Source organism: Sus scrofa, chromosome Y (assembly GCF_054392235.1).
Source record: "Sus scrofa isolate SSC_HxYL_T2T_F1_AM1 chromosome Y, Sscrofa_HxYL_maternal_Yorkshire_Landrace_v2.0, whole genome shotgun sequence".
Taxonomy (NCBI): Eukaryota; Metazoa; Chordata; class Mammalia; order Artiodactyla; family Suidae; genus Sus; species Sus scrofa.
In genome coordinates, this window is record NC_139402.1 from 2,329,535 (window position 1) to 2,357,324 (window position 27,790).

At 54.7% G+C, this 27,790-nt stretch overlaps 1 protein-coding gene across 3 annotated transcripts; it reads left to right on the forward strand.

The window, feature by feature from the left end:
• LOC100620339 (colony stimulating factor 2 receptor subunit alpha) lies at positions 1–23,304 on the forward strand. 3 transcript variants are annotated; one of them, XM_021081380.2, is made up of 12 exons: positions 1–105; positions 3,089–3,190; positions 3,693–3,838; positions 5,903–6,026; positions 8,520–8,649; positions 8,746–8,918; positions 10,761–10,894; positions 15,442–15,471; positions 16,729–16,864; positions 18,950–19,046; positions 22,187–22,268; positions 23,090–23,304. In XM_021081380.2, the coding sequence occupies exons 1-12, from the start codon at positions 15–17 to the stop codon at positions 23,183–23,185; spliced, it is 1,341 nt and encodes a 446-aa protein (XP_020937039.1). In that variant the 5' UTR covers positions 1–14; the 3' UTR covers positions 23,186–23,304. The 3 variants fall into 3 exon arrangements, with proteins under 3 accessions (XP_020937039.1, XP_020937042.1, XP_084865233.1); XM_085009107.1 differs by lacking the exon at positions 1–105 and adding an exon at positions 1,207–1,553; XM_021081383.2 differs by lacking the exon at positions 18,950–19,046.
• Positions 23,305–27,790: the final 4,486 nt, after the last annotated feature.

The window sequence follows — 27,790 nt, forward strand, 5'->3', positions numbered from 1 at the left end:
GAAATGTCCTTGTCATGCAATCCGTGCGGCAGCTCTCAGACGAGGAAGAGACCTGTCAGAGGGCTCAGATGTGGGGACAGCGGGACACAGCCCGGAGGAATGCAGGTTGGCAGAGGCGAGCCCAGCGCGGGGGTGGTGGGGGTGTAGGCCTGTCCCCTTGACCCCGGAGTCCTGCAAAGTGTCCGGTCACTTGGGGACCTTCTCCTGCTCGCGGGGCTGCTGTTGGCGGCTGGGGATCCAGGTTGGGCAGATTCTGAGGGTGGGGAGGAAACGTGTTGGATGAAGTCTGCCTGAGTGGGAGGGTGATCAGGGATCGGTAACCCCAGGTGTTCTTCGGCGTGGGGTGCAGCTTAAGGTCTGGGGGAGCCCCGGGGACCCCGCCCCGGTGCAGCGGGAGCTTGCGGAATTCCCCAGGCAAGCCTGTGACCGTGAAGGTGGGGACGTGGTTTGGGATGAGCCCAGAGGCTCCGGTGGGGTGTGTCTGCAAGTGGCCCGGCCGGGCAACAGGGACGGTGGCATCGCATTCTGCACAGCGAGGGAGTGCACCCCCCGGGACCACAGGGCATCCGAGGAGAGGACCGGCAGCCCCACCGCCAGCTCCCCGCCAGGCGTGACTTGAATGCATTGGATGTGGGTCCCGGGGGGGTCTGCGCCCCGTCCTTGCCGCCGCCACCATCTCTATAAAGCTGAACCCTTTAAAAGGGGAAAGAAAACCCAGTGTGACGAAAACGAAAAGAAGAAGGGAAAGTGGGCACCAAGGGCAAAACAGGGCATGACTCCGTTTTCAGGAAACTCCCGGGACGGGCAAATGCCTGGAGACGGAGGGCAGAGCGGGGGTGACCACCGGGGGCTGGGGGAGGGAGTGACGGGGCAGGACTGCTGACAAGGACAGGGTGGGGTGGGGGGCTCCTTCTCTAAGGCTGAGAATGTTCTGGACCCAGAGAGCCATGGTGGATACACAGCATTGGGAATGAACTCGTGCAGCTACGTCCTCTGCTTCCTCAGGGTGAATTTTATGCCGTGTGAATTTTGCCTCGGTTTTTTGTTTTTTTTTTTTTTTTTTAAATCCTGGCCAAATATATATAAAAGTACAAGAATGCGGCTTCCCTGGACTTGGGTCTTCTGGCCACTTCTGCGAGGTACCAGGTGCGGGCGTGTAGGATGAAAGAGATGGTTAAGCCCAGGGCCGGCCCAACCAGATAAATCAGAGCTCTGGGTGTTTCCTGCCCGGAGCCTCTGGGGATTGGCTCACAATCTTCGGGCACCAGGCGTGGATCGTCCGGAACGGTGTGGGTGTCTGTGTCCCTTCGCGGCATGTGAGAACTTCGTGCTTCTTTTCAGGCCAGCATGCAGAAGTTTCTGGTTTCGCTCCATCGCCGCTGCCGAGAAGCAGCCCTGGGAGGAAGCGGAATGGGGAAATCGTGGAGGGGTGGATGCATCTGGGAGGGAGGCGTTCATGGGTTCCGGCCACGTATCCACCCCTGGGGCGGGTCCAGCAGGAGGCTCTGAGGTGAGAAACGTGGCCCCGGGCAGCAGCTGGGATGGAGAGCAAGGTGAGGGAGGCAGGTGCTGCCACCAGCGAGGACTCAGATGGCTCCCAAAGTGCTCCGCTTGCCCACAGCCCACAGCCTGCCCCTCTTCCTGGTGAAGCGAAGCTCAGCTTGAACCGCAAGGAGGTTGCACAAATTGCAGATGCGAAAGTCAAGGCGGAGGCAAAGCCAGAGTCGCGAAGAGGGTGGAGCCCAAGGAGGAGCCTTCAAGGCACAGTGGGGAGCCCCCAGCCCCGCCCAGGGCAGGGGATCAGGGACCAGACCCAGGGGAAGGCTGGAGGTTGGCGGGATCCAGCTGGGGTGGAGGAAGCTGGCTGCTTCTCCATCCTGAGGGCCAGGTGGGAAAGTTGAAGCGTGTCTGATCCGTGCCTTTTATTTCCTCTTTGACAGCAAGGGAGCTTCTCCGGGGGGCGGGGGGGTGGTCTGGGGGGCGCTCAGGGAGCTTGGGAGCTTGGGTGTCTGTGCCCAGGTGCGCCCGTGGCCCAGGTGTGCACACCTGGAGTGCGGACACCTGGTCACAGCACCACAGCTCATGGCATCACTGGATCCTTAACCCAGTGAGCGAGGCCAAGGATAGAGCCCACGTCCTCACAGATACTAGTCGGGTTTTTTTTAACCACTGAGCCACGACGGGAAGTCCCAAATCAGTACGTCTTTCTTGGATCAACCCCACTGAGTGCAGGGTTCAGCTGAGCCTCAAAGCCACGGCTGATGGGTCGTGGTGATTGTGGGACACTTTGGGGGGAAATGACACCGACTTGGATTCATTTCGCATTTGCTCTGATGCTCTCTGACGCGTCAAAGTGGATCCGGGAGGGTTAGCACCAGAAATGAGGGCTCTGGTGTCCCTTATGATGAGAATGCGTTTTTTGAGATCCTTTAAAAAAATGGTTTGGAACTTGACTTTTGCAGCAGAGCAACGCAGGACCTAATTTTCCTGGGGGTGGGGCGGGAAAAGCTCTGGGGTCCCCACACTCCCTGCGGAGACCCCACACGTCCGGCCCGTACCCCACTCACTGGCCAAGACTGTCTGATTCCCCCTCTCCCTCTCTGCTCCTGTGTCCACACTGACCTCCTTGGGTGCAAATAAGGAGGAGATCGAAGCCTTAAGCAAGCTTGTCCGAGACAAGCCGCCTCCTGGCAAAAAGATAATATAAATATAAATAAGTGATACAATTTCCTTGTATTCGTGCAGTTATGCGCATTCCTACAGACACAAATGATTTCTATATAATTCACATTTTATACTTTTATATAAAGATCCATCTTATAAATGGGACTTTCCATTGTGGCTCAGTGTCTGTGAGGCTACGGGTTTGTTCCCTGGCCTTGCTCAGTGGGTGAAGGGACTGGCGTTGTTGTGAGCTGTGGTGTCGGTTGCAGATGTGGCTCGGATCCCAAGCTGCCACAGCCGTGGTATAGACCTGCAGCTGCAGATCCAATCGGACCTATAACCTGGGAACTTCCAAATCCCACAGGTGTGGCTGCCAAAAAAAAAAAAAGACTCCCCCATGAAATCGGATTTTCTCTCCTCCCAGTGCTTGCTCATCCCGCAGGCTGCCCCAGGCGTCTCCTAACCACGGCCCTTCTGCTCTCCCTGCTGCTGGACCCCGCGATTCTCCTGCTCCGGGAGCACCAGGGTGAGTGTGTGAATGTGGTTTGGCCTCTGCCGGCGAGTCCCACCCCATGACCCTGGCTTCTGCGGACACAGCCCGAGGCCTGCGTCTCATTTCATTGTTTCCTCATAGGAGAGATGCACCCCCCTCAACCCCAGGCATCACGCCTCCTATTGTGCACCTGCTTTGGGGACCATGAATTCCCCCCCCCCCCGCCCCCGCTTCTGCAGCCGCAGGGGCAGGTGTTCCACTCCCTCCCCGCAGCCAGCTCTGAACGCACCGCCTTTGTTCCTTCTCACTTTCTTGGTCTTTGTTTCTCTCCACAGCAGACACTTCCACGTGGAGAAAGGGTGGGAAGGAGAGATGGAAAGGGGGCCACGGAATGATGAGGACGTGACGGGCGGGGGGTGGGGGGTGTGATTCCCAACCCTCAGCTTTACTTCTAAGGCGTGGGGTTCACTGGCAAGGGGGACGTGCGGACGGGGAAAGAGTCCTTTCTGAAGCCAGCGGCCACCACGTCTCTTAGATCTTCCCGCCCTGGACCAGAACGCCAGTCTCCATGTGACGTTTGACCCAAAGACCATGACACTAAGGTGGGACTGCAGGGAAAACATCACCTCTGGGGAGTGCCTGATGACGATGCACAAGGAGAACTCACGGGTTAAGAAAGGGGTAAGAGGGAGTTCCCCTGCTGGCTCGGAGGGTTAAGAACCCAACGAGTATCCATGAGGATGCCTCACGCAGTGGGTTAAGGATCTGGTGTTGCCACGAGCTGTGGTGTAGTCTGACAGCTGCAGCTCCAATTTGACCCTAGCCCGAGAACTTCTATACGCCACGGGTGTGGCCCTAAAAAGAAAAAGAAAGGAAAAAGAAAAAAGTAAGATGGATCAGATGTGGCCAAAGGCTGTCCTTGCCACAGCCCTCATCCAGCAAGACCACAGGAAAAATTTTTAAAATGCCAGGGATACTGGGATGCACTTTGGAGTCCCTGGTGTAGGTGCACCAGGGGAGTCCTGGCAGGAGTTCAGTTTGGGTCCGGCAGGCTGATTCCCCTGGGGGAACCCCATTCTTGCCTCGGGCATCCCTGTTTCAATGAGCCTGGGGGCTCCTGGCTTCATGCAATGGGTGGTCCACATAGCAGGCTTCATCCCGGGAAAGCAACAGAATCAGCTCTGCCTCTCAAAGGACAGCACACTGAACAGATTCACGGCGATACAATGTATACATGACACCCAGGTCAGAGGGCGGGCATGAATGAGGCAGGACAAGAAAAATCAACCCCATCAAACACGACCTGAGGAGTTCCTGCCGTGGCACAGGAGGCTAAGAATTGGCCTGCAATGACTCAGGTCACTGCGGAGGCGAGGGTTTAATCCCCGGCCTGGCACAGTGAGTTAAAGGAGCCAGGCTTGCAGAAGCTGCAGCATAAGTCACAGCTGTGGCTCAGATTCAATCATGGGCCCAGGAATTTCCATACGCTGTGGGTTCAGACATATAATTAAAAAAGGCAGCAGCAGGATGGACAGGGAGTTTGGGGTCCGTCAATGCAAAGGGACATTTATTTTTATTTTGTCCTTTTTTTTTAGGGCCGCACCTGCGAGGCACATGGAAGTTCCCGGGCTAGGAGTGGAATCAGAGCTGTTGCTGTGGGCCTGTGCCAGAGCCACAGCCGTGCCCAATCTGAGCCGCGTCTTCGACCTACACCACATCTCATGGCAATGCCGGATCCTTAACCCACTGAGCGAGGCCAGGGATCGAACCAGAAACCTCATGGTTCCTAGTCGGATTCGTTTCCACTGCGCCACGACCGGGCCTCCCGCACACTTGACACTGAGAATAGACAGGCCATGAGGTCCTGCTGTGCGGCACAGGGACCTGTATCCAGTGTCTTGGGACGGACCATGATGGAAGGTAACATGAGAAAAAGAATGGGAGTTTCCATTGTGGTTCAGCGGAAACAAATCTGACTAGTAACCACAAACCTCCCTAGTAACAAGTGAGGCAGGTTCGATCCCTGGCCTCACTCAGTGGGTTAAGGATCCAGCTTTAGCAGTGGTGTAGGTCACAGATGCAGCTCAGATCCTACATGGCTGTGGCTGTGGTGTAGACCAGTAGCTGCAGCTTCAGTTCGACCCCTTGCCTGGGAAACTCCATATGCAGAGGATGCAGCCCTAAAAAAACAAACAAACAAAACAAACAAAAAAAAAAGAAAGAAAGAAAGAAAAAGTATGTATATAGATATATGTACAACTGGGTCACTCTGCTGTACAGCAAACATGGGCACAACATTGCCCATGTAAATCAACTCTTTTTAGTAAACAACAGCAGGGTACATGAAAAAAAATTTTTTACCAAACGCCAAAAAAATAAATAAATAAAAATAAAAAAAAGAAGAGAGTGTGGAGCTCCACAAAGTTGAAAGGGATGTGGGCTCTGGCTGCTGCGAGTGTGGCGCATTGGCATTCCTCGGAGCTTGTGGGAAAAGCAGAATCCCAGACCTCGCCTGGGGCTTGCAGAACCAGCCTCTGCATTCGCACAAGATCCCTGGGGGCGCCGGCCAGCAGGTTGCCAGGTGAGCTCCATTCGCCCCTTGTGAACGCAGCTGATGGGCGTCTTCCCCACGAAGGTACCTGGGGGATGTCGCCGAGGGAAGTGGGTGGATGCAGGACCACATGACGGCAGGGTGAAAAGCAAGAAGGCTGTTTCCTAACCCACCGGGTGGGTGCATCTTTTCAGATCAAAGGCAAGGAATGTCGGTGTACCTTCCAAGACCATTCTCTCCACGGGGGCGTTTCGTTCACGGTTAAAGTAAACATCGGCCAAAGATGGATTTCAGAAACGCTGGTCTACAGCAACCCAGGTAGGGAAGACGTGGCGTGATGCTTGTGCACCCCACTAGCATCAGAAAGACGAGCCCATTTATTTCAGCTTTAGGGAGAGAGAACCGACCCACAGGAATTGTGTGTGTTTAAGGGGTGCCTTTGGTGTTTTGATGTACATAGGCTTTGTCAGATGGTTACGACTGAGCTATGAATCTATCCGTCCTGTTATGGCGTTAGGGGTTTTGGGGAGTGAGAACCCTGGAGGTCTACTCTCTTAATGAAGACCAGATGAACCATGCACTACCGGTGCCACTGGTCACTACGTTGTGCATGACAACCCCAGAACGTACTCTTCTTATAACTGGAAGTTTGTACCTTTTGACTGACGCCTCCCCATTTCCCGCACCCCCTAGCCCCAGATCACCTTCATTCTGTGGGTGTCTCTGGATTTTCTTTAGAGCCCACATATACAGAACATCATTTTGTGTTTATCTTTCTTTGTCTGACTTATTTCATCCTCCAGCTCCATCCGTGTTGTTGCAAGTGGCAGAGTCTCCTTCCTTTTCAGATTGAATAATATTTGTGTGTGTGTGTGTGTGTGTGTGTGTGTGAGAGAGAGAGAGAGAGAGAGAGAGAGAGAGAGAGAGAGATCTTCTTTAGTCATTCATCCGTCCATAGACACGTAGTTTCTTTCTGTATCTTGGCTACTGCAAATAATGCTGCATAATCAACATGGGGATGCAAATACCTCTTGGAGATCCAGGTTCTATTTCCTTCAGATATACACTGAGAAAAAGGATTGTTGGGTCATACGGTAGATCTCTTCTCACTTGGGGGGTTATGCCGAATTGTTGTCCATAGAGGCGGCACCACTTTAAATCCCCACCAGCAGGGCACAAGGTTCCCCTTTTCTCCGAATACTGATCAACCCTGGTTATCTCTGGTCTTTGATGGTAGCCATTCTGACAGGTGTGAGGTGATGGCTCATTGTGGTCATAATTTGCATTTCCCTGATGATTCGGGATGCTGAGCATCTTTCCCCATGCCTGTGGGCCATCTGGATGTCTTCTTCGGAAAAATGTATATTCGGGTCCTTTGCCTGTTTTTTTTCACCAGAATATTTGTTTTTTAAAAAATGTGTGTTTTTCGTTGTTTGAATTCAATGCATATTTTGGATACTAACCCCTTACCAGATGTATATGGTTTGCCAATATTTTCTCCCGTTTCACAGGCTGGTTTTTCACTCTGTCGATTGTTCCCTTTGCTGTACAGAAGTTCTTAGCTTGATCCAGTTCTCTTTTTCTGTTTTTGTTTTTTGTCTGTGCTTCGGTGTTAGATCTAAGGTCAAGGGGCTTTTCTCCCATGTTTTCCTCTAGGAATTTTACAGTTTCAACTTTCTTTTTGTTTGTTTGTTTCTTTTTTTTTTTTTCTTCTTTTTTTTTTTTTTTCTTTCTGTAAAGACGTTCGCAGGCTCGGGGTCAAGTCAGGCTGCATTTGCTGGCCTGCACCACAGCCACAGCACCACCAGATCTGAGCTGCATCTGTGACCTATGTTGCAGTTTGTGGCAACACTAGATTCTTAACCCGTGGAGCAAAGCCAGGGATTGAACCCGCATTATCACACACACCGTCAGGTTCTTAGCCTGCTGAGCTGCAATGAGAACTCCAAGACTGTTTTCGTAACATCCTTTTCGGATCGGTCATTGCTACTGTATGGGAACACCGCTGATGTTTGTGTGTTGATTTTACACCCAGCACCTTTACGAAATGTATTCATTTTAGCATTTTTTGTGTGTTTGCTTGGGCTTTAGAGTTTTCTACCTATACAATCATATCATCTGCAGAGATCATCTTGTTTCTTTCTGATTTGAAAGACTTTATTTCTTTTTCTTCTCTAATTGCTCTGGCTACGACTTCAAGTACTTGGGGGAACAGGAGTGGTGCCCGTGGGCACCCTTGTCTCACACAGGATCTTAGGTGAAAAGCTTTCAGTTTTTCTTGATTCTGACCTTAGCTGTGGGCTTTTCTGGTTTGGCCTTCACTGGGCTGAGGTCAGTGCCTTGTAGACCTAACTTGTTGAGAGTTTTTATCCTGAAGGGATGTTGAATTTTGTCAAACACTTTTCCCACATCGACTGAGATGATTATGTGGTTTTTCTCTTTCACTGTGTTAACGCATCTCATCAATGTATTGGCGTAGGTTGACTCATTTTTACATCCCAGGGGTAAATTCCACTGGGTGATGGCATGTGATATTCTTAATGTGCTGTTGGAGACGGTTTGCTAGCATTTGCGGGGGGGGATTAAATCTATATTCATTAGGGATATGGTAATTTTCTTATGTCTTTGTCTGGTTTTGGTATCAGGGTGATACTGTCCTCATAATACAATTTTAGAAGGGTTCTCTCTTCTTCTCTTTTTGGGAAGAGTTTGCAAAGGATTGGTATCAATGCCTGTTTCAACTCTGGAGCCATCCAGTCCATCTCCCTTTAAATTTCATGTACAAATTACTTTGTTTCTGCCTCTCCCCAGGTGTGGAGGGCACCGCCGCCCAAAACTTCTCCTGTCTTATCTACAACGCGGATTTCATGAACTGCACCTGGGCAAAGGGCCAAGCAGCCCCAAATGACATCCAATATTTTTTGTATATACGAGACTCAAAGTAAGTGTTGACCCCATGTAGACAGACAGCCCTGAACCCCTCAGCGAAGAAAGAGAGATGCCCTGATGGTTCTCTGAACACTTTGGACTCTTGCAGGAAGAAAATCGAGAGAGAATGTCCTCGGTACTTATCAGACTCGGGAACCCACGTGGGATGTCACCTCCAAAACATCTCGGGATTAAGTTTTTACAGTTACTTCCTGGTTAACGGTACCAGCCAAAAGTCAGGAATCCAGTTCTTTGACTCGGTTTTGATGTTAAAGGAAATAGGTGAGAACAACCACCTGTGTTTTAACCGCTATCTCATAGGTCTGACAGAATTATTTGTGTTGAAATCTGCCTAAGTTCCCCAGGGATGCTATCATGAATGACCACACCGTGGGAGGCTTAAAACCATGGAAATGTGTCCTCTCACCATTCTGAAGGCTAGAACTCCAAAATCAAGGCATTGGCAAGGCTGGTTCTGGAGTGTCTAAAGGCCCACCTGCCCCCATGCCTGTCTCCTAGATTCTGGAGACAGTCAAGAATCCTTGACTTATACACGCATCACTCCAGTCTCTGTCTTCATACATCTGTCTTCCCTGTAGGTCCCAAATCTCCCCTCCTCCCCCTTGTAAGGGCACCAGTCATTGGATTTAGGACCTATTTCCATCCAGAATGAGCTCATCTCAAGATCATTAATGACGCAGCCCAATGAGTCCCCAAATTGGAGAGGAAGCCACCACAGAAGAGCAGACGCAGAAGCTCCACACCCTTGCCCCAAGCTCTGCCCTCTGCATCTTTTCCATCTGGACATTCCAAGTTATATCCTTGCATAACAACCAGTGAGCTCATAGAGAGAATGTTCCCCAAGTTCTGTGAACTTCTCTTGCAAATCGATGAAAGCCAAGGAGGGGGTCAGGGGGAAGCTTTGATTGATCACTGGACACTCAGAAGCCCAGGTGATGCATGTCCTGGATTTGGGCATGGTGCCTGAAGTTGAGGGTGGGGGTGCCGTCTTGTGTGTCAGAGCCCTTCACCTGTGGAATCAGACCCCACCTCCGGGTAGACATGTCGCAATGAGGTTGAGTGGTAGGGCACCCAGCTGGTGTTGGAGAATTGTTTGCTGGTGTGGGCGAGTCCCAAACATCAGACTTGGGTGCAGACTCCTAGGTCTAGACCACAGTGACGAGCCCGAGAGCTGGTCCCTCTTACTTTGCGGCCAGCGCGTCTCATCGTGAGGGTTAAAGGTGAGGAGATCTACTCGAGGTGGATGTCGAGAATGTGAGATTTACAGTCACAAGAGAAGCTGCATGCGACGGCCGAGATGTGCAAACCCACCCTCAAAGTTTCAAAGAACAGAATCGAGTCTCAGCTTTAAGAACAGAAGAGATGCCAGACAAGGTGGAAGCAGATACACTCCTGAGCCGTGGATTGCCAGCGCCCAGGGTCGAGGGGTCACCGTCTGGGTGCCCGTGCACCGCTGGAGGACGCAGAAGCTCTGCGACCTTTTCTGGCACAACTGGAAACCATGACCTTGCCCCACCTGCGTCTTTCCCTCCTTCCCTCACTTTGGATCACATGCTAGATGGTCAAGTATCCACTCGGTGGAACCCTCCCAGATGCCACCTTCTCTGTATCTCCTTAGAATGTGGAAACCCTGACTGTCCAAGCCTCTCCACCGATCCTGGACCACTGGGAATTCACTCTTTTTTTTTTTTTTTTAACCAATTTTTTTCTTCTTTTTAGCCCTCTGCTCCAGACGGGCCTCCCACGATAGTTCCATATGCCAAACAATGCCTTCTCTTGCAAAGCCAGCCCTCTCTTTCTACATGCAGCCTTGCTAATCCTATAGGATATGCCAGGCCTCTTAAGGCTAAAGACGTGTCAAACCAGCCTCTCTCCTGCCCTCCAAACCCACCACCGCCTCCCTCCCTGGGTCTTCAGGAACCCAAGCTTCTTTCCCGCTGCACATGTCAGCCTCAGGATCATCTTCCCCCAAGAGCAACACTCGGACCCACCTCTGCTTCCTGGTGACCTCGGGGAGCTACCGTCACTGTCAGGACTGGGTTTCCCTCTGTGGCCAAGGCAAAGACCTCTGGATCAGAGGTGTCTGCGGGGTTCTCGTTACAGAGAGATACAACCCTCCCAACAACATCACCGTGTACTGCAATGAATCCCACTGCTTCATCCAGTGGGAAAAGCCCAGGACCCGAAAAACACTGTCTGACAGGGAGTTCCAGTACCAGCTGGACATCCAGAGACAGGTGAGTGAACCCTGCTCTGAGCAGGACTTCCCCCCTCCAGAAGCAGGGCAGCCACTCTCAGGACCCACTGTGAGGACTTGGGGCACATGGGGTGGGTTTAGGTTGGGTGAACATCAGGGAAAATTCAGGGTCTGCTCCAAGTCCACCTGGACCCAGCGTAGACAAGCAGGAACCCTCTGCTCCAAGCCAAGCTGGACCCAGTGTAGACAAGGAGGGACCCTCTGCTCCAAGCCCACCTAGACCCAGTGTAGACAAGGAGGGACCCTCTGCTCCAAGCCCGTCTGGACCCAGTGTAGACAAGGAGGGACCCTCTGCTCCAAGCCCACCTGGACCCAGTGTAGACAAGGAGGAACCCTCTGCTCCAAGCCCACCTGGACCCAGTGTAGACAAGGAGGGACCCTCTGCTCCAAGCCCACCTAGACCCAGTGTAGACAAGGAGGGACCCTCTGCTCCAAGCCCACCTGGACCCAGTGTAGACAAGGAGGGACCCTCTGCTCCAAGCCCGTCTGGACCCAGTGTAGACAAGGAGGAACCCTCTGCTCCAAGCCCACCTGGACCCAGTGTAGACAAGGAGGGACCCTCTGCTCCAAGCCCACCTGGACCCAGTGTAGACAAGGAGGAACCCTCTGCTCCAAGCCCACCTGGACCCAGTGTAGACAAGGAGGGACCCTCTGCTCCAAGCCAACCTGGACACAGTGTAGACAAGCAGGAACCCTCTGCTCCAAGCCAAGCTGGACCCAGTGTAGACAAGGAGGAACCCTCTGCTCCAAGCCCACCTGGACCCAGTGTAGACAAGGAGGAACCCTCTGCTCCAAGCCCACCTGGACCCAGTGTAGACAAGGAGGGACCCTCTGCTCCAAGCCCACCTAGACCCAGTGTAGACAAGGAAGGACCCTCTGCTCCAAGCCAAGCTGGACCCAGTGTAGACAAGGAGGGACCCTCTGCTCCAAGCCCACCTAGACCCAGTGTAGACAAGCAGGAACCCTCTGCTCCAAGCCAAGCTGGACCCAGTGTAGACAAGGAGGGACCCTCTGCTCCAAGCCCACCTAGACCCAGTGTAGACAAGCAGGAACCCTCTGCTCCAAGCCAAGCTGGACCCAGTGTAGACAAGGAGGGACCCTCTGCTCCAAGCCCACCTGGACCCAGTGTAGACAAGCAGGAACCCTCTGCTCCAAGCCAAGCTGGACCCAGTGTAGACAAGGAGGGACCCTCTGCTCCAAGCCCACCTAGACCCAGTGTAGACAAGGAGGGACCCTCTGCTCCAAGCCCGTCTGGACCCAGTGTAGACAAGGAGGGACCCTCTGCTCCAAGCCCACCTGGACCCAGTGTAGACAAGGAGGAACCCTCTGCTCCAAGCCCACCTGGACCCAGTGTAGACAAGGAGGAACCCTCTGCTCCAAGCCAACCTGGACACAGTGTAGACAAGCAGGAACCCTCTGCTCCAAGCCAAGCTGGACCCAGTGTAGACAAGGAGGGACCCTCTGCTCCAAGCCCACCTGGACCCAGTGTAGACAAGGAGGGACCCTCTGCTCCAAGCCCACCTGGACCCAGTGTAGACAAGGAGGGACCCTCTGCTCCAAGCCCACCTGGACCCAGTGTAGACAAGGAGGGACCCTCTGCTCCAAGCCCGTCTGGACCCAGTGTAGACAAGGAGGAACCCTCTGCTCCAAGCCCACCTGGACCCAGTGTAGACAAGGAGGGACCCTCTGCTCCAAGCCAACCTGGACACAGTGTAGACAAGCAGGAACCCTCTGCTCCAAGCCCACCTAGACCCAGTGTAGACAAGGAAGGACCCTCTGCTCCAAGCCCACCTGGACCCAGTGTAGACAAGGAGGGACCCTCTGCTCCAAGCCCACCTAGACCCAGTGTAGACAAGGAGGGACCCTCTGCTCCAAGCCCACCTGGACCCAGTGTAGACAAGGAGGGACCCTCTGCTCCAAGCCCACCTGGACCCAGTGTAGACAAGCAGGAACCCTCTGCTCCAAGCCCGTCTGGACCCAGTGTAGACAAGGAGGAACCCTCTGCTCCAAGCCAACCTGGACACAGTGTAGACAAGGAGGAACCCTCTGCTCCAAGCCCACCTGGACCCAGTGTAGACAAGGAGGGACCCTCTGCTCCAAGCCCACCTGGACCCAGTGTAGACAAGCAGGAACCCTCTGCTCCAAGCCCGTCTGGACCCAGTGTAGACAAGGAGGAACCCTCTGCTCCAAGCCCACCTGGACCCAGTGTAGACAAGCAGGAACCCTCTGCTCCAAGCCCGTCTGGACCCAGTGTAGACAAGGAGGAACCCTCTGCTCCAAGCCCGTCTGGACCCAGTGTAGACAAGGAGGGACCCTCTGCTCCAAGCCCACCTGGACCCAGTGTAGACAAGCAGGAACCCTCTGCTCCAAGCCCGTCTGGACCCAGTGTAGACAAGGAGGAACCCTCTGCTCCAAGCCCACCTGGACCCAGTGTAGACAAGGAGGAACCCTCTGCTCCAAGCCAAGCTGGACCCAGTGTAGACAAGGAGGGACCCTCTGCTCCAAGCCCACCTGGACCCAGTGTAGACAAGGAGGAACCCTCTGCTCCAAGCCCACCTGGACCCAGTGTAGACAAGGAGGGACCCTCTGCTCCAAGCCCACCTAGACCCAGTGTAGACAAGGAGGGACCCTCTGCTCCAAGCCCACCTGGACCCAGTGTAGACAAGGAGGGACCCTCTGCTCCAAGCCCACCTGGACCCAGTGTAGACAAGCAGGAACCCTCTGCTCCAAGCCCGTCTGGACCCAGTGTAGACAAGGAGGAACCCTCTGCTCCAAGCCAACCTGGACACAGTGTAGACAAGGAGGAACCCTCTGCTCCAAGCCCACCTGGACCCAGTGTAGACAAGGAGGGACCCTCTGCTCCAAGCCCACCTGGACCCAGTGTAGACAAGCAGGAACCCTCTGCTCCAAGCCCGTCTGGACCCAGTGTAGACAAGGAGGAACCCTCTGCTCCAAGCCCACCTGGACCCAGTGTAGACAAGCAGGAACCCTCTGCTCCAAGCCCGTCTGGACCCAGTGTAGACAAGGAGGAACCCTCTGCTCCAAGCCCGTCTGGACCCAGTGTAGACAAGGAGGGACCCTCTGCTCCAAGCCCACCTGGACCCAGTGTAGACAAGCAGGAACCCTCTGCTCCAAGCCCGTCTGGACCCAGTGTAGACAAGGAGGAACCCTCTGCTCCAAGCCCACCTGGACCCAGTGTAGACAAGGAGGAACCCTCTGCTCCAAGCCCACCTGGACCCAGTGTAGACAAGGAGGGACCCTCTGCTCCAAGCCCACCTAGACCCAGTGTAGACAAGGAAGGACCCTCTGCTCCAAGCCCACCTAGACCCAGTGTAGACAAGGAGGGACCCTCTGCTCCAAGCCCACCTAGACCCAGTGTAGACAAGCAGGAACCCTCTGCTCCAAGCCAAGCTGGACCCAGTGTAGACAAGGAGGGACCCTCTGCTCCAAGCCCACCTAGACCCAGTGTAGACAAGGAGGGACCCTCTGCTCCAAGCCCACCTAGACCCAGTGTAGACAAGCAGGAACCCTCTGCTCCAAGCCAAGCTGGACCCAGTGTAGACAAGGAGGGACCCTCTGCTCCAAGCCCACCTGGACCCAGTGTAGACAAGCAGGAACCCTCTGCTCCAAGCCAAGCTGGACCCAGTGTAGACAAGGAGGGACCCTCTGCTCCAAGCCCACCTAGACCCAGTGTAGACAAGGAGGGACCCTCTGCTCCAAGCCCGTCTGGACCCAGTGTAGACAAGGAGGGACCCTCTGCTCCAAGCCCACCTGGACCCAGTGTAGACAAGGAGGAACCCTCTGCTCCAAGCCCACCTGGACCCAGTGTAGACAAGGAGGAACCCTCTGCTCCAAGCCAACCTGGACACAGTGTAGACAAGCAGGAACCCTCTGCTCCAAGCCAAGCTGGACCCAGTGTAGACAAGGAGGGACCCTCTGCTCCAAGCCCACCTAGACCCAGTGTAGACAAGGAGGGACCCTCTGCTCCAAGCCCACCTGGACCCAGTGTAGACAAGGAGGGACCCTCTGCTCCAAGCCCACCTGGACCCAGTGTAGACAAGGAGGGACCCTCTGCTCCAAGCCCGTCTGGACCCAGTGTAGACAAGGAGGAACCCTCTGCTCCAAGCCAAGCTGGACCCAGTGTAGACAAGGAGGGACCCTCTGCTCCAAGGCCACCTAGACCCAGTGTAGACAAGGAAGGACCCTCTGCTCCAAGCCCGTCTGGACCCAGTGTAGACAAGGAGGGACCCTCTGCTCCAAGCCCGTCTGGATTCTTAGTAGGATCCACCAGCAGCTGAGGTTCTAGAAGGAACCATGACCAGGGGGCGCCCTCCTTCCTCTGGACACATTCTGTCCTCTACGTGGGGTCCACACCTGGATAAGGTGAACAGAAAGACCTCAATCTTTCTGCTGGGCCCTCACTGTCTTGGTTTCTCCTGATGACGCTCAAAGCGGAGATCCCAAGAGACCTGTGAAAAACCTTCAAAATGGAGCCCCAAACACCTACCTTGCTTTTGTTTTCTCTAGAGCAATATCAGACGCAGTGAAAATCAACTGGTGAGTTCACCACTCTGACCCAACGTATCACCCTGGTAACTTGACCGTCCAGTGTTGGTCCGTGGACACGCGCCAGGTGCACACCTGGCCCAGCGGCGGCCAGGACGGGAGGCGGGCATAACTGGAAGATCCGAGTTCCCGGGAATGCCGTCCAGTCAGGGATGTGGGCTCCCTCCCGGTAGCCCCCCTGGGTGGGGTCAGCCTCTTCTACCCTCTTGTATCTTTTTTTTTTTATTACTCAATGAATGTATTACCTCTATAGTTGTACGATGGTCATCACAATCCAATTTTATAGGATTTGCATCCCACACCCCCAGCGCATCCCCCCAGCCCCAACCTGCCCGCTTCTGTCTTGACCCACGTCAGTCAAGGAACTGTTCCATGGCGTGTCAAGGACGTGATTGCTCCTTCACGACCCCTCCGCAGGAAGACCCTCCAAGTCCTCTTTGTGGGTCTTTTCTGCGTTTCACCACCACGCTGACCTCAGTGTCTTCCTCTACTGCATGAGGAAGAGAGCCCCTCAACATCCCTTACAGGAGGATTAGCCGTCTGTGGGTCTGTTCACATCCGGGGTCGCTGCTGAAGAGTTTCTGCATCTAGACGTACGATGCTGGCAGCCCCAGAGGTGGTTGCTCAGCCAACGGAGGCATCCTTCTTTGTCCCTATGTCGTTATCCTTCCTCCAAAGTCCGCGGTACGTCCAGCCCAACCGTCACGCCCAGACTGAGTACCTCTGGATGCAGAAATCATTCAGCAGGTGCAGTGGACACGAGCAGGCTCACAGGGGGGTAAAATCTTTGTAAGGGCTGCTAAGTTCAACCTCTTGATGAGACAGAGGACGATACTGGAGATCAGAGTGATGGAGAAACTGAGAAGTTTCCTTATAATTCCTCCAAAGTCCTCAGGACACCAAGGACAACGTTCAAAACCAGACGGGGTGTAAGTCTGGATGCAGAAATGATGCAGCAGCTCCGTGCATAAGGAACAGACCCACCGATGGATAAGATCCTTGTAAGGGAGGTGTTAGGAGGACCCATGGCTGCTCAGGCAGAAGACGCTACGGAGGGTCAGAGTGGTGGGGAAACCTGGGCATTTAGTTATTTCTCCAAAGCCCCCCGTACATGGAGCATGACGTTGGCGCCCAGAGGGGAGCGTGGCCTCGAATATTTCATCCATTTCTCTGGTGCAGCTGAAAAGACTCCCCCCTTTTTCTCAGCATAGGCAACGACTCTAACTTCTAACTCTGATTTCTCCAAAGATTGTGGTGTCTGGTGATTTGGGAAATAAGTACAACTTTCCGAGCCCGCACCCCAGGGCCACGCACACCCTGAAGATGAGAACAGCAGACGCCCGGCGCGCTGAATGGGGAACCTGGAGCCAGCCCGTCCAGTTCGGTACGTGGGCCCGGGATGGTGGCCAGAGGCGCTGTGGCAGCCTGACGCCGCCGAGGGGACGTCCTGGCCTCTGCGGCTTGGTTCCCTCGGCCTCAGCCAATGAGACCGTCCCCTTAAGGCTCTCTAAGGGGCCGTTCCCGGGGTGGCTCAGCGGGTTAAGAACCCGACTAGGACCTATGAGGATGCAGATTCGATCCCTGGCCTCGCTCCGTGGGTTAAGGATGCAGGGTTGCTGTGAGCTGGGGTGTAGGTCACAGATACAGCTTGGATTCTGAGTTGCTGTGGCTGTGGTGTAGACCGGCAGCTACAGCTCTGATCCGACCCCTAGCCTGGGAACTTCCATATGTCACAGGTACAGCCCTAAAAAAAAAAAAAAGGACATTGGGGGAAAAAAAGAAAAACCCACCAAAGAAGAGAAAATACCTTCAAATGATTTGATGAGGGCTAAGCCTCCAAAATATATAAACTATTCTGAGAAACCAAGAACACAGGCACTAGACAGCCAAGTTTAAAAAAGGGTTTAAAATGTGGGCCACAAAAAAAAAAAAAAAGAAGAATAGGCAAAAAGAATAGATGTTTCCCGGAATAAGTTCTGAACAGAGCTGGCGCATGTCCACGGGACTTTTTCGGTTTTGTCTGCCATCTGGAATCTGCCCGTTTTACAGCGAGCATGCTGGTTCCTGTGCCGGGGTGTGTGTTATCTGATCGTATTGAAACCTCTCGAAAGGGCGGAGTTTTTCCTCCATTGAATGATCTTGATAGAACTGGGGTTTCTTCCTGGATTTTTTTTTTTTTTTTGTCTTTTTAGGGCCACAAAAGCAGCATATGGAAATTCCCAGGCTAGGGGTCACACCACAGCTCACAGCAACTCTGGAACCAAGCAGCGTCTGTGACCTACAGCACAGCTCACAGCAACGCCGGATCCTTAACCCACTGAGTGAGGCTAGGGATGGAACCCGCATCCTCACGGGTGTTAGTCGGGCTCATTATTGCTGAGCCACAACAGGAACTCCTCTCGTAGAAGTTTTAAATACTCACGGATAAAATGCGCCCTGTTAGAAGAGTAATTTATTATAAAAAGTGCTTATTCCTGATGATACATAAATTAAAACTTAAGACTAGATGGGAGGCAGGGAGTTTCCTGGTGGCTCAGTGGGTTAAGGATCCAGTGTTGTCACTGCTGTGGCCTCGTTTCAACCTCTGGCCTGGGAACTTCCTCATTAGATGGAAGGTGATTTTGTTTAAAACTGTATGCCTGGGAGGTCCCATGGCGGCTCAGAGGAAATGAATCCATGAAGACGTGTGTTCGATCCCTGGCCCCGTTCCGTGGGTAGAGGATCTGGCATTGCCGCGAGCTGTGGTGTAGGTCGCAGAGGCAGCTCGGGTCCTGCGATGCTGTGGCTGTGGTTTAGGTTGGCAGCTGCAGCTCCAATTCAACCCCTAGCCTGGGAACTTCCATGTGCCATGGGTGCAGCTCTAATTGAAACAATTAAAAAAAAAAAAAGCATAGAAAAAGAAAAAAAACCCTGTATGCCTGGAACTGCATATTCACTTTAAAAAAAATTATTATAGTTGATATAGGATGATCTGTCAATTTCTGATATACAGCAAAGTGACCCGGTCATACATGGGTGTATATTCTTTTTCTCACATTATCCCTACGTATTCACTTCTTTGTCCAGTGTTTTGTTTTGTTTTTTTTTTTTCTTTTCGGCTGCACCCTCAGTATGGGGAATTTCCTGGTCCAGGGATCGAACACATGCCACAGCAGCGACCTGAGCCACTGCAATGATAACACCAGGTCCTTAAACTGCTGTACCACCAGGGAGCTCCCTTATCCACTTTCAGTTTTCCTCCATCTTTGGGTGGCTGTGTTGTAGGAGTTTCCAGTGTCTTGGCGAGACCCACCCCTGGGGGGGTCCCGTTGCCTCAGAAACGTGTTTTTGTGAAAGCTCCAGAACTGGGTAATTTCTCTAGATTCCTCTTGTGTCCTGGGCATGTTTCCCTATCCAGGAGCTAGTGAGCCAGGGAGCTGCCCCAGCGGTGACAGCTGGTCCCTGTCCCCCCCACCCCCCCCACCCCCAGGCTCCGAAGAACTAGAATCCAGCCTGGTGCATGTCTACGTGCTGGTGGTCCTGGGGACCCTTGTCTGCGGCCTGATGCTCGGCTGCCTTTTCAAAAGGTAACCCCCGAGAGTCCTGGGCGAAGCTCCCCCTGCTCTCCGGTCAGCGGAGGGGTGATGCTTGTTGCAAAGGCAGCCCCTCGCTCGCTCGCTCGCTTGCAAAGAAGAAGAGCAGGGAGGCTGCACAGAGCCCAGGCGGTCCTCACCGCGGGCGGGCACGGCAGGGGTGTGTGTGTCGGGGGGGGGGGGTCTAGGAAGGAGGTCCGAGAGATAGAGAGACAGAGACAGAGACAGAGAGAGACAGAGAGAGAGGGAGAAAGAGATAGAGAGAGATAGGGAGAAAGACAGAGACAGAAAGACAAAGAGACAGAGACACAGAGAGAGAGACAAAGATAAAGAGATAGAGAAACAGACAGAGAGACAGAGAGAGACAGAGAGATAGAGAGAGACAGGGAGAAAGACAGAGACAGAGACAGAAAGACAGAGACACAGAGAGAGAGACACAGAGAGAGAGACAGAGACAGAGAGACAGAGAGACAGAGACATACAGAGAGACAGAGAGAGAGGGAGAGACAGAGAGAGATAGAGGGGGAGAGAGAGAGGGAGAGACAGAAAGAGACAGAGAGACAGAGACAGAGAGAGACAGACAGAGACACACAGAGAGACAGAGACAAAGATAAAGAGATAGAGAAACAGACAGAGAGACAGAGAGAGACAGAGAGACAGACAGAGATAGGGAGAAAGACAGAGACAGAAAGACAGAGAAAGAGACAGAGACAGAGAGAGATGGGGGAGAGAACCAGAGACAGAGAGAGGGAGACAGAGGGACAGAGAGAGACAGAGAAGGGGTTGGGGGGGTGGAGAGAGACCCCAGGGAGGGGTCCCAGAGAGCAGACAGCCCACTGGCACTGAGGCTGGTGGGCAGGGGACCCTCGAGAGTCCCCCCCAGGAGGGCAGCCCCTCCTGTGCCGAGGTGCTGTCACTCCCGGGCTGCCCGCCCTCCTCTGCCCCCCCCACCCTCCCAGACCTGCCCTCAACCTCTGGCATCTTCTGGAATGCTGGGAACACTGGAATTCTGGGAGCACATCCCGCTCCTTCTGCCCCAGGCTCCCAGCCCCACCCCACCCCGGGTCAGCCTGTCCAGGGGCAGCAGCCTCTCCTTATGGGACCCCCGGCATCACGCGGGGTCTGCGGCCACATGGCCAAAGCTTCTGGGCGGAGCTGCATGGGCACAACGCTGACTGTGGGTTGCGTGCATTTGGCCCGGGAGGCTTTGCAGCGGGAGACCCCCTGCAGGGCATGCGGAAGCTCTGGGCATCCACCTGTGCCCACTGTCCCCATGTCCTCCTCCTGGCTGGGCATCCTGTGTCCATCCCCCCCACCCCCGGGACAAGGGGAAATGCTGGCCTGCCTGACGAATGCGGCTGCAAGGTGCCCCTGTCCCCAGGGATGCTGGACCTGGGGCAAAGAGGGGCTGGGAGTGCCTGACCACCGGCCGCGGTGACAGGAAGAGAGTGTAGGGCTTACACAGGAGAGTTATTACCTTAAAGAAACGCTGTGTGAGTTTCCCGTGGCTGCCGGAACCAGGGACCACAAACCACAGGCTTAAAACAACAGGAACCCACCCTCCCCCATCCTGGGGACCAGACGTCTGAGGTCAAGGGGTCCCAGGGCCGCACTCCCTCCAGAGCCTCCAGAGGAGGGTCCCTCCCGCCTCTTCCAGCTTCTGGGGGCTCCAGGCAGCCCTGGGCTGGTGGTTGCCTCCCTCCCGTCTCTGCCTCCGTCTTCCCGTGGCTTCTCCTCTGTGTCTGGGTCTCCTCTTCTGTCTCTTGGGAGGACACAGTCCTTGGAGGGAGGGCCCCCCTCTTCCAGGAGGACCTCCTCTCAGATCCTTCGCTTCCTGACATCTGCAAAGACCCTGTTTCCACACAAGCTTCCGTTCCCAGGTTTGGGGTGGGGTCAAGACTTGTGGGGAATCTTTGGGGCCACCTTTCAGCTCTGCACACCCCTTCTTGATGCTGTCACAGAACCAAAGGTGCTAACCCTTGAGAAAGAAAACAGACGCCCCTTTGAACACGCAGCGGGACTGTGGTGCTTGGTGTTGACTTAAAAAAAAATGCACAACCTAAAAGCTGAGGGTTCCGTTTGACTGGGGGCAAAATGAGGCAGCATCCCAGGAGCTCTGAGAAACCGCTCCCAAGAGGCAGGGGGAGGGCAGAGTGTCTGATCTCGGTGAAGGGGGAGTCCCTGCCACCAAGCTCACATTGTGGGGAAGGTCCCTGCTGGCCTCGTGAAGGTCACCGCTGGTCACGAGGAGCAGACGTCACCATGAAGGATGTTGGTGGTTTTCTAGGTACAAGGAGATGCAAGACTCGGGGGCTCCTGAAATCTTCTCCTGAAAACCTCTAACCCTCTGAAGCCCTGTCCTTCCAGTTTCCCCAGAGCACAGAGGCCTCACTCCTGGTCCCCACCCTGAGCTCCTGTCAGGGGGTGGGGGTCAGCGGCGGCAGCAGCTCAGGACTCAGTCTGTGTAGAGGCGGGTGGCACGTGCCCGTCTCCAGCTCACCCACAGCACGTGCAGGTTAAGGGATGAGCAGTGAAAATACCGCACATCCACAGAAAGCTGCCCAAATCTGCAGCCACATCCTTCACGGTTGGAGGGACAGCAGCCCCCCGGGCTTGTGACACCAAAGACCCCGGACTCCACCCAGCTGGGCGAAACTGGATGCGTCCCCCACTCCCGTCCCTGCACCCACAGGAGGGGTGAAGGGTCTAGAAAGCCCCAGGGTCATCCCTAACTAGAGCCACAGTGTCTGTCATTTTCTCCATGACCGAAGACTGAAGGCGGCCCTTCTGCGAGTCTTTTTTTTTTTTTTTCGGTGTGGCCTATGGAAGTTCCCAGGTTGAGGGGTCAAATCAGAGCTGCCGCTGCAGGTCTACACCACAGGCACAGCGATGCAGGATCCTTAACCCACCGAGTGAGGCCAGAGATCCAGCCCGCATGCTCATGGACCCTATGTCAGGTTCTTAACCCGCTGAGCCAGCGCGGGAACTCCCCTTCTGTGATGCCTAAACCACGTAGTTGTGAAGATGGGAGTTCCGGTGGCATGTTAAACACAGCGGGACAGTCTGTCCCGTTTGGGAGCCGGAAGGACGCTGGGCATGTAGGTCTCTTCGTCACAGGGGTCCTGTGTCCCCAGGTTCCTCGCAAGGCACAGCTTATTCCCGCCGATTCCACGGATCAAAGACAAACTGAACGAGAACCAACACGTAGACCACGAGGTAGGCCTGGCATGGGGGTATGTGAGCCAGGACGGCGGCGGTGAGGGCAGGAGGGGAGGGACCCCCGGTTTGGGGCTGTTGTCCCCCAAAGGGCCCACGGGGTGTGGGTGGAGTCCCGAGTCCGGCTCACGGACACTGTCCTGGGGGTTCAGGGTTTTCTCTGCAGGCTGAGTCTGGGGACATTGGGGCGGGGGGACAGGATGATGAGAATGCGGATGAGGAGAGAGGAAAGATGGACAGAAGAAAGATGGACAGAGGAGAGATGGAGAGAGAGCACAGAGAGATGGGCACGGGTCTGACCGCATCTGCAGAGGGCAGCGTCCAGAGAGGATGCAAAAACACAAGGGACTTAGAAAAGAGCCCCCCTGTGTGGGCGCCTCCTGGGTGCCCCTGTCACTCTGCTCCTCCCTGGCGCGGGGCCACGTCTGCCACGTCTGCCGTCCGGCGTCACATCCACCAGCTCCTGCTCCAGCTGGACCTCGATTCGCTCAGGGTCGCCAACCCACGGCCTGCCTGCTTCCTAGGGGACGTTTAGGGTCCCGCCCCCGGCGGGGCAGGGCCAGGGCGAGTCCCCGCCCCTTCCTCGGAGACCCGCGTGGCCCCGCACGTGCTCAGATGTCCCCGACCCCCTCCGAGCGCGCGCTCCCTCCCCATGTGCCGCCCACGTGCCGCCCACCCGCCGGCTTCCAGCTCGCAGATGACCGTCTAGGTTTCCAGAACCTCCACCCCCCCACTCCCCCCGCCCCCCGCGCCGTGGTCACTGCTCCCAGGCCCCCTGAGAACCGGAGACCCCACCCTCACCTCGTCCTTCTTCTCCTCAGAGCCTCTGGGAGAAGTTCACACACGACGCAGGGAAGGCTGACAGGGAGGACGTCTTAACGGTGGAAGAAGTGGCCCAAGGCCCCGCCAGCGGGTGAATTTCAGATGCCTCCACGCCCCGGAGTTTCCTGGAAATCAATTTTCCATTTTTCTTCAATGTTTCCATCGGTTGTTTTTTTTTTTTTAATGTTCTATTAAATGTTTAACTTTTTAAAAATTGTTTAGAGTCTCTCTCTCTTTTTTTTGTCTTTTGTCTTTTTAGGGCCACACCCGTGGCATATGGAGGTTCCCAGGCTAGGGGTCCCATCGGAGCTGTAGCCGCTGGCTACAGCCACAGCAACGCTGGCTGGATCCTTAACCCACTGAACGAGGCCAGGGATCGAACCTTCCAACTTCATGGTTGCTAGTCGGATTCGTTTCCTCTGCGCCGCGACAGGAGCTCCTGTTTTGACTCTCTTTGTAGCTGTTTCTTCATTCTTAAGAAACAGCGTGATGGTTTTTAAAAAACCATGCCTGCGGCATATGGAGGTTCCCAGGCCAGGGGTCAAACTGGAGCTACAGGTGCCGGCCTCCACCACAGCCACAGCAACATGGGACTGGAGCCGCATCTTCAACCCACCCTGCAGCTCAAAGGCAATTCTGGATCCTTAACCCACTGTGCGAGACCTGACTCTGCATCCTCATGGACCCTTGTCAGGTTCTTAACCTGCTGAGCCATGACGGGAACTCCTTACTACCCAATGTTTGTAAAAATGAGTTCTCCAAGTGGGTGTTCCTAGCAATCAGACCTAAGGCCCTGTATCCAGACGTGGCCTCTCAGTGACGGGTCCATCCTCTTCCAAGGAAGGGCCCCGCCCCCTACCCTGCGGGCGGAGAGGCTGGGGGGTGGGTGGCGCGCTGGGGTGACTGTGTGGGTTGCCCAGCAGCGCCCTGGTGCTCACTGGGGCTCAGTGCCTGCAGACGCAGCTTTTGGGAACTGGCGCCTGGCATTGCCCAACAGGATGTGCAACGCAGGCAGGGCCAGGGGAGGTGCTGGCCGTTCCGAGATACCAACCGCATCCCCAGGTCCCTTCCTCTGGACGTGAGCACGTGTTTCCCAGCAAATTTCTAGGGCTGACGCTGCAGCCCAGGCTCACACATAAGGGACGATTGATGCCTTTGGTGACCAGGCGGTCCCTGGACACGGGGTCATGCCCCCAGCTCCATCCAGGCTCTTACGGCCATGGGGGGGGGCGGGAGGGGGCGGCAGAGTCATCCTCCCGCCTCCGTAGGAGGAAGCCCACACATCAGAGGGGGGGTGAAGGAGGAAGTGGTCAGCCTGTGAGTGACACTGACTTAGCCCGAGGGGACGTGGGGGCGGTGGGGGCCACTTAGCAGGGGGGTGGCCCGCGGGGGGCGGGGTGTCCTGGAAAACATGGCATCCCTCTCAGTGAGGGGACAGACGCGAACCAGGAGCCACGCGCTGCAGGGGACTCTGAGGTCTTGCAGCCAAAACCGGCCTCTGTCCACAGGCCAGTTAAGAGACAGAGGTGGGGTGAAGCAGAAAGACCAGCTCTATGGCTCTGTCAGGCACAGGAGGCCCCGGCAGGGGAGCCCCTCCAAACGGGGTCCTCCCTTGAGAGGGGACAGCCAGGGCTCTTCGAGGTTGAGCTGCAAACCAGGGCTGCTGATGAGGATGTGGGAGCCTGCCTTCTGCTCCCTCCAGAGGTCACTTCAGAGTCATCACGGCCGCAGTCAGGGGGTCCGGGGACGATGCCTGGTGGTCTGTGGGGGGATGGCCCCTTGTCCTTCTCTCTGCAGTGAGGACAGCTCACCAAGGAAGGGGTGTGGGGGAGGGTTTCAGAGGAAGAAAAACCCCACGTGCCACAGACCTCCACGTAGAAGGGAGCCACGAGGGACAGAAGCAGTTCAGCAAGGACGAGACCTCGTGTGCAAAGCCGGTTCGACTTAGGTCGTGGCCAAGGCTGGGCTGTACGTCCTGGAGACTCTTGCCCCTCGTTTTTAGCTGTCACCATGTCTCCTTGTCATGAACTCTGGAGTCAGCGTTTTGAGACGGAAGGGAGGCCTGGGAGGGGAAAGGCGAAGTCTTTTCCTTCCCAACCCAAGGGCTCCGAGTTCCCGTTGTGGTTCAGTGTGTTGAGAACCAAATACCATCCATGAGGACACAGGTTCGATCCCTGGCCTCATTCCATGGGTGGAGGATCCAGCGTTGCCGTGAGCTGTGGTGTAGGTCGCAGACGTGGCTCAGATCCCGTGTTGCTGTGGCTGTGGTGTAGACGGTGGCTGCTGGGAGCCACAAAGTGGCTAAGAAGAATAATCCTGCGTGAGGCCTAACTGCAAGCAAAGCTACAGCAGAGGCTGAAGGAATGATGCCCTCTTCCGTTCTTGCGCTTATTTGCTGTCTGACGTTAATGTGTGTTGTAAGTCATTCTTGGCTCATCAAATGGGAACCTTCTCAAATTCCTGAGCCTCCACTCAAGTGTGGGCCATTACCTACTTATCGACCTAGCCCTTGCCAAATAGGTTGAAAACAGTGAGCATTGTGTAAAGAAGTCTCCTATCATGCAGAACTGCCACGTAAGCCAGGGGATTTTGTTGGAGTTTGGTCTGTTCCCATGGAGACAGATTAGGGGGTGGTTGGGGTGTTGCCCATGGCCCAACAATTGCGGCTACTATAAGGCCAGATATTTTTCCACAAAAAACGCTACCTGTTGGGACCCAGCAGGTGGAAATTATTATTTTTATAATTGGTAGGATTCTTTGATACATAGACTTGGTAATTAATAAAGGTATAAATAATCATAGACAAAGCTTATATAAGACAGTTTATGTTCCCGCGACCTGCTAATGGGCTGAGGTCAGCCTGACCTGGAAAGCAAGTCACATGTGAACACCCCACTGCCCATTAACGGCTGCTCAGGCCTGCTAGAGGAGCACAGAAGGTAGCTTGAGGCAAGAATGTCTATCACCTGGAGTTCCCATTGTGGCGCAGTGGTTAACGAATCCGACTAGGAACCATGAGGTTGCGGGTTCTATCCCTGGCCTTGCTCAGTGGGTTAACGATCCAGCGTTGCTGTGAGCTGTGGTGTGAGTTGCAGACGCGGCTTGGGTCCTGCGTTGCTGTGGCTCTGGCTTAGGCTGGCAGCTACAGCTCCGATTGAACCCCTAGCCTGGGAACCTCCACATGCCGCAGGAGCGGCCCAAGAAATGGCAAAAAAAAAAAAAAAAAAAAAGAATGTCTACCACCTTACGCCAAACCATGCTGATGCAAAAATTAGATACCTATTATTCTGCCTGCTAAAAATTTATCTTCTAAGAATAAAAGTACAGTTTGTGCGTATTTTCTATGTAATCTTCATTTAAAATCTAAAACTAAAAGAACAGTTTGGAATGATAAATTAGCACATGTTGTTTTGTGTTTGGAATAATAAGTTCGCACATATTGTTGTTTTGTATACTCGTGCACTAGAGCGAAATGCATAAAAGCTGAGGCTCTCCTTTCAATAGATGGGGCATCCGCAGCACTTGCGGAGGGAGTTGGCTCCAATTCTTTCCGCGCCGTTTGCAGCCCCTCCTCCTGTTCGTCGTCTCCTGGCTGCTGGGGCTGGACCCCGGCAGGTGGCTACAGCTCTGATTCTACCCCTAGCCTGGGACCCTCCATAGGCCACAGGTGTGGCCCTACACACACACACACACACACACACACACAAAAGAAAAAAGCAAAGAAAGAAAAAGAAAAAAGAAGACACACACACAAAAACCCATGACGCAGGGGCTTGTACACGGATTCAGTCTCAGCAGCGACCTCGCTTCAGCATGAACCCTCTCCTCGTCTCCACGGGGCTCTAAGAGAAGCAGGACTTTAGGACCCCGCCCGGGTCACCCCTAATTCCCTAACGCCCCCTGCAAATTCCCTGCTGTTCAGTCTGTCTTCCAGACATTTCGTGCAGCTCCGCTGTATCTTGTCACGACCGGTGCGTTCACACAGGGTCCAAAGGTCCCCATGTGACACGCGGCTGCTTCTGCTTCCTGCACCCCAAACCTTTTTATCTGCCCCAGCTCTGGATGTTTCATTCTTATCTTTTTTGATTTGCTTTCTTTTTAAGGCTGCACGTGTGGCACATGGAAGCTCCTGGGCTAGGGTTTGAATCGGAGCTATAGTTACCACGGCCACGGCCACGCCAGATCTGAGGGGCACCTGTGACCTACGCCACAGCTTGTGGCAACACTAGATCCTTCAACCCACTGAGCGAGGCCAGGGATCGAACCTGCATCCTCACGGAGACTGTGGTGGGCTCTTAAGCCCCTGAGCCACACTGGGAACTCAACACCATCAGTGCAAGGAGGCGAGCTGATCACTGGTCCAGGGTTGGGCTGACAGCTTGAGCTTGGGTTGCAGCTGTGGTGTTGATCCCGAGAAGCGGGATGCACGGAAGGGCTCGGCGTCCTGAGCGTTGGGTGGCTGGGGTGTTTCTAATCCACGGCCAGTGACGGTGACTCTCCACATTCCAGGAGCACTCGGGGGTCTGCTGTTCTGTAAGTGCGCTTATGTCCCGCTGTGGGGCAGCGTGTTACCTCCTACCTCTGTGGACGTGCTATGGATACGCAGAGCCCCGAGCAGCCCCCGGCCAGCAGAGGCTCATCCACCGCCTTGCTGGTGGGTCCGTTCCGCTCAAAGCGACTTTGAGACCATAGCAGGCAGG